Genomic DNA, 10,336 nt, shown 5'->3' with positions numbered 1-10,336 from the left:
CTCGGCCACTGGCCGTGGCCCCGCCCCGCCGCACCTTGGGCTCCCCCTCTCGCACTCGCGCGGCCCCACTGGTCATCACCCGAGCCTTCTTCCTCCTTCTAGAAGCCCCGCAGCACCTGGGAAGGGCCGAGCCGCAACGAACCGCGGAAGGCACGGGATCCGTGGCCGTGATCCGTACGCCGAGGACTTCCCCCCCCCTTCTTAGCCGCGGCCTCTCTCTCGCGTTCCCCTCAGCCGCATCCACCTCCTCCACCTCCCTCTGTGCCCTAGCGCCGCCGCTCCGCTGCACGACCCGAGAGCCGCTCCGCCGCCTTGCGCCACCGCAATTCAACACCGGAGCCTCGATCCTCGGCCTCCAACCGCCGTCGCAGTACCCCGGCGAGGTAAGAAGCGCGCCGTGCCCTTTTCCCTCCCTTTTCCCCTCTGTACGTGCGCGCCCCACTTGCCGCCGTTACCCCGAGCCGCCCCCGTCGTGGAGACCCCCTACCCGAGCCCTAATCAGCCGTCCCAAGCCCTTAGACGAGTTCCCCGCTGTCCAGCCTCTCTCCCCGGCACGATCCCGACCACCCAGAACCCCCGGAGCACCGATATTGGCGTACGCCGGCAAAGCGCCGCCGCGGGAAGGAGCTCCGGTGACCCCCCTCCGCCGTCCTGTGCGCCGTTCATCCTTAGCCGTGCGATCCCGGAACGGGTGGGCGAGATTAGATCGAGGGTAGTTTAGATCTGAGCCGGAAGATCTGGATCCGACGGATGGCATCCAAGCGTACCGGTTCGCCGATGTTTTAAATCTGGACCGTTCATCTCAGATCCAGCGGCTGATATGCGTAGATACCTCTTCGCGTTATAGTTTCTAATCTGGGTTGTTCAAATCTGATCCAATGGCTCAGATTAAAACGTACCCCTTCGGCCCGTCGTTTTTGCTGAAGAGCCCCTGACCTTTAGGGGAATCAACCCGCGGTCCATTTTATTTCAAAAGTAATTGCAGTCCAGCCCTGTTTTATTCGTTTACACCCCTGCGCTTTCGGGTTTTAGTAACCGCAGTCCATCTCTTGGGTTTTCCCGCGCTAGCCCCTAGATCTAGGCTTTAATTACATTTAGTCCTCGGTTTTTGTCCAGAAGCCCCTGGAAGTCCTGTTTTTCTTACAAATAGGTCCCTGGATCCTGTTTTAAGCGCAGTTTTCGCGTTTTAGCTCCGTTTTAGGTGTTCTTTATGTGCACGCGATCGTTGTGACGCGTAGAATAGCTTTAGACTAGTTTTGTATGCTGTTTCTATGTAATGTTGTACTGTTTTCTTATAGTTTGTTCTTGTTATGCATGTGTGTATGTGTGGGCTATGTGTGATGATCGTGAGTAGACGCGGAGCCTTTGGACCAGTACCAGGAGCAGCCGTCTTCCGAGCACTTCGAGCAGCAGCCGGGAGAGTACGAGGAAGGCAAGTATAACATGAACCTCCTATCACTTTTAAATACAATTTCATACTGCATTTTAATTCTGTATACCTATAAGGACTTCCTAGCCACCTTTATATCCTTATATATATCCTATGGGTTGCATTTTTGGTTAGTGGTGCTAGGTTGCTGCGCTATAACGTATCTGGGTCCTTTTTAATTAATTTGACTAATGGTCTTATGCAACTTAATTCTGGAGCCGACCCTTTGTGCTGTGTGCTTGAGTGGTTTGTGCGTCCTTAAAAGATGTTTTTGTTAGAAACATGGTTTAGGGGGCCAGCACGGTGCTTAGTGCTTGGTTGGCCACTCTCCATAAGGACCGGTTCATAGAGCGACAACCTGGGACAACCGCGCAACCACAAGACTGGTATGGGACGGTCTTGACTTACTAATTAGGTCATTTTGGTTCGGGAGTAACTTACCTGCGTGGGCAAGAGGGGTGGTAAGCTTCAATGGTCCCTGCTCCTCCGGCTTGGTCTGTGCTGTGTGTCTTGTACCCCCGGAGGTGGGCCCCATCGTCGCTGATCCAGAATCCTTAGCGGTTACACCTTACCAACGTGATCCTTTGTAACGGTCTCGTAGTGTGCTTGCTAGCCATCTCACCTAAGGAAGTGTGATGAACAACTAGCGTAGCTCACGACTTGTGGGTAAAGTTGTGCAACCTCTCGAGAGTGTAAAACTGATATATCAGCTGTGCTCACAGTCATGAGCGGCCCAGATCCTCCGTCTGATTAGTGGGGTTATCAACCTTTGACGAGGGCGATTCCCCGGGTGGTTTGGTTTGGGTGGTTCTCAGTAGTTCTTAATTAATATTGATTAATTCTTATGCAATTGGGTTTATGGTAATTCATCCACTTGTAGTAATTAGCTTTAATAAAATTTGCCAAGACTAAAAGCTAATGCAGTCGAGTCAGCTAACCTTAGAGCCTCATGCTCGTGTTATACTTGTTGAGTACGATTTTGTACTCACACTTGCCTCTCTACTCTTCTGTTCTATTTCGGCTATCTTCGACTGCTGCTCAGTGCCCGGCAACGTGGAGGACTACGTCAGCGGCTTCGACGACTTCTAGGCGTTTGTCTCCCAGTCGACGTCCCTGTGGCGCCCGCTCTTCATGTATCTCTTTTACGCTTCCGCATTCTTGAACCGATTCTTGATTCGGTTGTAATAAAATAATTCAATTATTGATTTATTTACGATTTATATTAATGTTATTCGTGACATGTGTTGTGATATCTTGATGATCTGTTGTATATATGCGTGACTTGATCCTGGCGCTTATCGCTTATATGATTGCTCGATTTATGTTCTTATAAATCGGGTGTGACAGTCTGGCTTCGCGTTGTCGACGAGATGCCGATGAAAGCCGCTTGCACCGTCAGCGACGCAGACCCACGAGCCAAAGACAAACGTTGTGCTCTTGTCGAGCACGGTGCTGGTGAAGTTAAAAGTTGTTATTGAGCTCTCCTTGGGATCGTTTATGATCATCCCTACCTCGTGCGTTAGCTGTAGGTGTTTTACCGCTAAGCCCACCGGGGGATACCCTCGAGGTGGTAAGTTGCAGGTAAGGTGTCACCGAGATCAAGAACTCGAAGGTGCAAGGAATATAAAGATTTAGATAGGTTCGGGCCACAAGGAGTGTAATATTCTACGTCCTGTGTGGTGGTTTGTATTGCCTTGGATAATTATCTTTTGGAGAGGGTCCCTACCCACCTTTATATAGTTTGGGCAGACAGGGTTACAGATATCCTAGATACGAGCTGAAGAGTTCTACCCGAGTACTACTCGAGTAGTTTAATTCTGTTCCGACTAGTTCTGCTCGTGTCGAGTGGCATACAACTTGTATAAGATATGGGATATGCCATATCGTTTATTCTAGAATATTATTGCCAGATACGCAGTTTCGTGACCCCGGACCTAACATCTATGAATTTTTCTCAATTTCTAAATGGTATAATCTTCACGTATTGACTGTCGTGGGATTCTAGCACCCACACCCAAATCCACACGGGGCCCGCATGCCGCAGCACCATGCACCCCTTCCCCTTGTGTCTAGCAGTGGCCCCGTGCTACACAGAAGCACAACACGCCACGTTACCGCTCGCCACACCATTACCACAGTTGCCGCCAGTAGGCCGAGCCGCACAGCAGGATGCTGGCCGTCGCATCCAGAACCCGCGACAAATCGGCCACCACCATCCTCTCCCTTGCCATGCCATTCCTCCTCACCACCGCTACCGCCACCAGCACCACCAGCCCCCGCCCTCTCTTCCCCTCCTCCCCTCGCCGTCAAAACCCTACCACCCCCACCTCCGCCCCCCGCCTCCAGCCCGCCGCCTCCCCGGCTTCCCCGCCGCCGCGCCGGGCGCCCCTTCCTCCCCCGCCCGCCGAGGCTAGGCATGGCGTCGCTGGCGGCGACGGCGGCCGTGGCCGCCCCCGCGGAGGTGACGCACCTCACGCAGCGCGACGCGGCGGAGATCGACGAGCAGCTCATGGGCCCGCTCGGCTTCAGCGTCGACCAGCTCATGGTCAGGGACTCCCCCTCCCCGTTTGTTGTGTGGGGGACGGACGGATTGGTGCTGATCGTCTGGTTGGTTGTCTTTGCAGGAGCTCGCTGGGTTGAGCGTCGCAGCGGCCGTTGCGGAGGTAAGGGCGTCGGGCACTGCGTTTGCCATGCTTTTTTTCCCTTTTGGAGTGACTGGTACTCAGCATCTCGGGCGATTTGGCGGATCGGCCAAAATGTCCATGTCCCTGCATCATTGTTGATGGTAGTGATAGTCGATAATGGTGTTTAGTTCTGGGAAACTGGAGGCTTCTGTAGTGTTAACAAATTGCATATTATCCATCCTGTCACGTATTGGTTATCTGCTACCTGAACTTGATCGGGTCGACAGGTTATGTTAGGGGCTTGGCACTATCGAGGCCTCTTTATCTATCCTATGGTGGAATACAGTGGCAATGTTTCCATGGTTCATGTGTGCTACTCTGCAAGCTAGTTTCAAGATCAAAATTGTCAGGACTCAAGTTTAGTTGAACTTTTGCTTTGGATGAATAAGATTGAAAGTTGAATCTCCTGTTAATTGATTCGAGATATCATCTACTGCTACTATGATGCTATCTAAAAAATGGATACAACAACTCATGACTGCAGTAGCTTTTTATTTGTGAACTTCTACTAAACACATTTGAACTTAGGAGCTAATAAAGTTCTATACAATGCGATCACTATACAATTTGTAGCATTTTTCTATAGGAGCTAGCATTTCTGTGCCTGCATATGTTAGTTTTTCATTATTTTTTCTTCTTAAACCAAACCTTTTTCAAGGTTTCTGCATGCACACCTGACAGTTTCTGCATCAACACAGGTTTACAAGTTGAGTGAACATACAAGGGTCCTTATTATCTGTGGTCCAGGGAATAATGGTGGTGATGGTCTGGTAGCTGCTCGTCATCTTTATCACTTTGGATATAGGCCCTCTGTTTGCTACCCAAAGCGTACACCCAAGCCTCTGTATTCTGGTCTCGTCACTCAGGTAAACTATCACACCTCCTTCATTTTCTTGGGATGCTGTATGGTTCCTTGTTTCCAATATAAATTGAACCATTCTTGTGTTTTTAGCTTGAATCACTGTCGATCCCATTCATACCTGCTGAAGACCTACCTGATGACTTATCAAGGGAATTTGATATTATTGTTGATGCAATGTTTGGTTTCTCGTTCCATGGTAAATTTGCTTTTTAGCCTTCCTTGCTGGTCTAGTTTTTGTTCACTGATTTTAATGTGAAGCTTGTGCGTGAGATTAATAGTTTCCCTGTTGCTACCTGGACTTATTCCTTGTGAAGATTCCGCATAATATGATTTATAAAACAGGGTTATAGATTCTCAATCAAACTACAATCTTGCTGTTCCCTCATTAACAGAGTTGAGAAATTGAATTTCAGCGTGGAAAACAAGTTAGATGTGGTGTTATGGCCAATGGGTTGGCCCTGGCTTTGGGGTCTGCCAGCAAGACCCTAAAGGACCGTGGATTCAGGCCATCTCCAGTGGCCGAACCATCATCTGACATGGATTCCTCGAAGCGAACCAGTGTGGGGGCAGGGGGGGCTGGAGACCCCCCTACCTCCATGCAGCCCATGGAGCCCCCACAAAGCCCCCCGAACAATTTTCAACCTTGAATGAAGAAGAGGAAGAAGAAAAGGAGGAAGAAGAAGAAGAAAAAGAGACAAGGGAGGAAGAAGGAGGGAAAAATAAGCCCCCCCCCCCCCCCCCTAAATTTAGATTCTAGATCCGCCACTGCCGCTGCAGCAACTGAACCATAGCAGAGAGGAGAGAGAGAGAGAGAATCAACTCTCAATCTTGCATCAGACTCATAATGAATAAAAAACCAGAATATGCAGTGAAGCACGCCTGCCTACCATTGAGCCGGAGAGGAAGTTTGGACTTTTTTATTCAATGGTGGGGCAGGTACAGACTCAACCACTGGAGGAGTCGATTCATCAGGACATGCTCACTTTTTTTAATCGCATGATTCGATTCACCACTGCTGATGGCCTAAGTTAGTTGGTTTGTTGGCTCTGCCAGGATTATATCGAGTTGTTAGTTTGTTAGGGTTATCTGTTAGTCTGGGCGGCTATAAATATCTAGTCGCATCATCAGTTGTAATCAAGCAAGAAGAACCCTAAAAGTAGTCAGAGGGAGGGTGACGAACAGGTTCTTCGTACTATCCCTAGTTCTACCATATCATGTGGCTTAAGCAGACTGTCAAAGTGATAGTTATTTGTTCAGCTAAAAGAAGAATGTTTCTTGAAATGGAAAATGCAGTTACTGACTGCTGTCAAATTCTGAGTGAACTCATTAACAACGCCATTTTTGGGTGAACAGGCTGGATTCTTGTTCTTTGTCATACAAGTTTTTTGGACTGGGTAATAAGCATAGTTTACGGAGCAACTGCGGCCTAGTTTATTGCGGAATTTTATCAAATAAAGAACAACTTGCTAATTAAGAAAATGCTGTCAGTGCCATCATTTAGAGTAAATTGAATCATATTGAACTCAAAAGAGTATGCAATTGTATTCCTGACATGCATCGATTGTGATTCTCATTTTTTTACTTATGTTTTTGCCTTTTGCTGTGCAAATATTAACAGGAACACCTAGATCACCCTTTGACGATCTTATCCAAAGGCTTATTTCATTGAGTGTTATTGGAAACTCAGTTAAAAAACCAGCAATTGTTTCTGTTGATATCCCTTCTGGATGGCATGTTGAAGAGGGAGATGTTGATGGAGGAGGGATTAAACCTGATATGCTGGTTAGCATCCTACTTAGAAGCTTTCTGGATTAAAATTCATCTATAAAAATAAGACATGCTGTTTGAAAATTCCAAAGTTCATCTTTTAGTACCTGCGGTGTGTCTAGGTGTCACTGACTGCCCCGAAGCTCTGTGCAAAAAAATTCACTGGCCCGCACCATTTTCTTGGGGGTAGGTTTGTTCCCCCACCTATTTTGAACAAATATGGACTTAAGCTTCCTCCATACCATGGCACATCGATGTGCGTGAGAATTGGAAAAGCTCCATCTGTTGACATTTCATCTCTCAGGGAGAACTATATTTCCCCAGAACTTCTTGAGAGTCAAGTTATGCCTGATCCATTTGATCAGGTATGGTCAACTGGAAGAAACTTTGAAAATATCCATTTTTCTTCTTGGAGAAACCTTATATTGTTAACAAATGTTTCTTTCATATGTGTTTAGTTCCTTAGATGGTTTGATGAAGCAGTCACGGCTGGCCTGCGTGAGCCCAATGCTATGGCTTTAACAACTGTCAACAAGGAGGGAAAACCGTACGGCTGTTTGTTCTTCTAACATATTTCTTCCAGCTAAGCTGGTTACCTCTTCTTGTAGCAGAAACTCAGAAAGATAATTGCTTGTCCTGTTATTTTTTGTGCAGTTCTTCAAGAATGGTTCTTTTAAAGGGAGTTGATAAGCAGAGTTTTGTTTGGTATGTGACACACACGTTATTGTCCCAGTGAAATACTATAGAATTTTTTAGACATGGTTTGATAGTTTCTTGTACAGGTACACAAATTATGGCAGCCGGAAGGCCCATGACTTATCTGAAAATCCTAATGCAGCACTCCTTTTCTATTGGAATGAGATGAACCGTCAGGTGAATTAACCAATCCCTACATTATTTAAAAGGACAGTTTCTGCCGTCTGCAGTATCACATAGTAACTAGCAAGGGTAAAACTCCAACCAGACTAACAGAACAAAATTTAATACGTTAATGCTTCTCCAACATATTATGTTACTCCTTTTCAAAATCATTAATAATGTGTGGTGCTGAATATGTCAAACAAGATCTCATTACCATTTTATCAGAATCTGGTTTGTTACTCCTAGTTAGGTCGGTTCATTTAGGAATTTCCATTTTTTGTGCATCTTTGCATTTCTGAACCCTTTTCATGTCACATTGTTGTTCGCAACTAGATTTGATAACTCTTAACTATTGACTGGGTTTCAACTACACTGATGCATCCTGTAATTTTCATTCACGAAAGTACATTGAATGAACCGTGTTGCAAAACTGGGTTATAAAAAATTACTTGAAGGCTCTAATTGGCAGACATGTGGGATGCAGGTAAGAGTTGAAGGATCAGTTGAGAAGGTTCCAGAAGAAGAATCAGAGAAATATTTCCACAGCCGCCCACGAGGAAGTCAGCTTGGTGCCATAGTCAGCAAGCAGGTAGGTACTATGCTAGTTTGGGATTGCAAGCTTAAACTTATTGTTTCCACGTCTTTTGCTCGAAAGATGAAATGGAAGTTGATCTGCCAAGAAGAAAAATCAAATTAACCATGCTATTCAACAGAGTACCGTCATTGCTGGAAGGGATGTCCTTCAACAGGCGTACAAGGAATTGGAGCACAAATATTCTGATGGGTGAGTTAGACGTGTCGACAGCATCCATATTTATTATCACTGCACATTTTTTTGTTTCTTTCTTTCCTTTTGCTTTTCTTGCCATGAAAATTCCATTTTCGCTGCTTTGTTTGCTCACAATTCGTTTGTAGTGGCAACAAAAATGTTGTATTACTTTCAAATTTAGAAGGCTATGAGCAACCTAATACTAATAAAGCCGGTTTAACAAATAGCAACCATCATAATCAAGTTCTGATTGTTATTTGTGAGCATGGACTTATCAAACAGACTAACACCATAACCATAAAATAACTCTACTGTGAAATGTCTGCACTTTCCTGGCCATATCCTTTATTGATCAACAGTAAACCACAATAATTCTGCATTGCAACTGTGAACATTGTTGTTTACTCACTTTCCAAGGATTAGAGGGAGAGGGATTCTCTTGAACTCTTACTACAGAATTGTGCTATGTGGATTGGGGGACTACATCTGAACGTCTCCAGAGAGATGCTGTTAGCATTAGTGTGATAGGCTTGCTATTAAAAATCAAATACTCTATTAGTCTATTAGATTCTGATAACAGCACTTGGCAGTTGGCACCTCAATCGAAGCCTCTATACTTTACACACATTTGATTACCTGAAAAATGTTAGCCATGGAATCCTGGAATTGGCTATGTTCTCTGAAGTCTTAAATAATAGGGTACCCTAAATAATAATCCCCTTGCTGTGTTCTGTAACTGCAGTAGCTTGATTCCAAAACCTGAATACTGGGGTGGCTACAGATTGACACCAACACTATTTGAGTTCTGGCAAGGCCAACAGTCTCGGTTGCATGACCGGTATGTTACGTGCATCCTTTATTTCATCATCCGTTTTTCCCATCTAAAAAGCCTCTATGCCACTGAACATGGCAGCACACATGTACTTAACGTGTTATACCTTGATGTAAACAGGCTACAATACTCACAGCGAGAAGTAGATGGGAGTACAACGTGGGACATCGAGAGGTTGTCCCCTTGACTATTAACCTGCCAGCGCTTTGGTTGTAGGCTTCCATCTTATCACCAGCACTCAAATCTTCTCCAGCTGCAAGATGTGCGAATTGCCCCATGATGTCAGCATTGCGATTAGGTCCCGTGTTTGGGTGCCCCAAGCTCTGTTTACATGCCAGCTTCATGATTAGGTCCCTTGTTTGTCATTGTGTTGTTTTTTTTGGGGCGGGGGGGGGGGGGGGGGGGGGGTGAACTGAATGAGTGGATGTGCTTTTGTAAAGCCAGCCATTCTTTCTTTAACCCATTTCATTTTGTTTATTTTCTTTTGTAGAAATGGTATTCGTCCAACCAGGTATGATCTCATCGACGGTCGTGATACATTGTTTGTACCGGAATAATGGTCTTGAGGGTGGCCTTGTCGATGAATAAAGCTGACGTCATGAAAACATTTTACACAACACCCCCCCCCCCCCCCCCCCAAAGCATTGGAGCCGCCGCATAACGGTATTCGTGGCAGGCCGGCAAGGTCATCTTCGTAGTGGGAAACTGGGGAGAATCTCGAAGGGTTTGGGTCCCACAGAAAATTTCACACTGGATTCTTTAAACTAGTTGAATTCTACGAAATTTTCATATCGAGCCTTCTGGAGTGAATAAAGAAACTGGTAGAATTATGAATTCCTATGGTATTTCATTTGTTGCACATGAGGTTTAGAAGATTTTTTTTCCTTCCACTGAGCTCCATTTAATGTATACTTTTATTCATATGTTTATATTCCTCTCCGAAGGGTCATAAATCATGAGTGCGTGATTCTTTTTTTTTTAAAAAAAGCAACCGGCAAGAAATTTGCCCTGCATATATTGATAGAGAAGAGATGACTTGCAAATCAAAACAAACAACAAAATAAAATAGAAAATAAAACACCCACACAACAACCTTGACAACAAGACAACCATCAAATAACAACGTGAAGCC

At 45.7% G+C, this 10,336-nt stretch overlaps 1 protein-coding gene across 1 annotated transcript; it reads left to right on the top strand.

Moving 5' to 3' along the window:
* Nucleotides 1-3,579: 3,579 nt before the first annotated feature.
* Nucleotides 3,580-9,821, top strand: LOC112875630 (pyridoxine/pyridoxamine 5'-phosphate oxidase 1, chloroplastic-like). The gene is given in 15 exon segments (XM_025939554.1): nt 3,580-3,749; nt 3,752-3,814; nt 3,817-3,974; nt 4,054-4,092; nt 4,812-4,979; nt 5,066-5,171; nt 6,594-6,757; nt 6,865-7,107; nt 7,201-7,289; nt 7,397-7,447; nt 7,525-7,615; nt 8,088-8,192; nt 8,317-8,387; nt 9,115-9,210; nt 9,325-9,821. Coding segments are annotated over 15 exon segments (1,662 nt in total). The 5' UTR covers nt 3,580-3,598; the 3' UTR covers nt 9,392-9,821.
* The last annotated feature ends 515 nt before the right edge of the window (nt 9,822-10,336 follow it).

Source organism: Panicum hallii, chromosome 9 (assembly GCF_002211085.1).
Source record: "Panicum hallii strain FIL2 chromosome 9, PHallii_v3.1, whole genome shotgun sequence".
In the NCBI taxonomy this organism is placed as follows: domain Eukaryota; kingdom Viridiplantae; phylum Streptophyta; class Magnoliopsida; order Poales; family Poaceae; genus Panicum; species Panicum hallii.
Note: the sequence above shows the minus strand (reverse complement) of the source record. Positions and strands in the feature narration are given on the sequence as shown.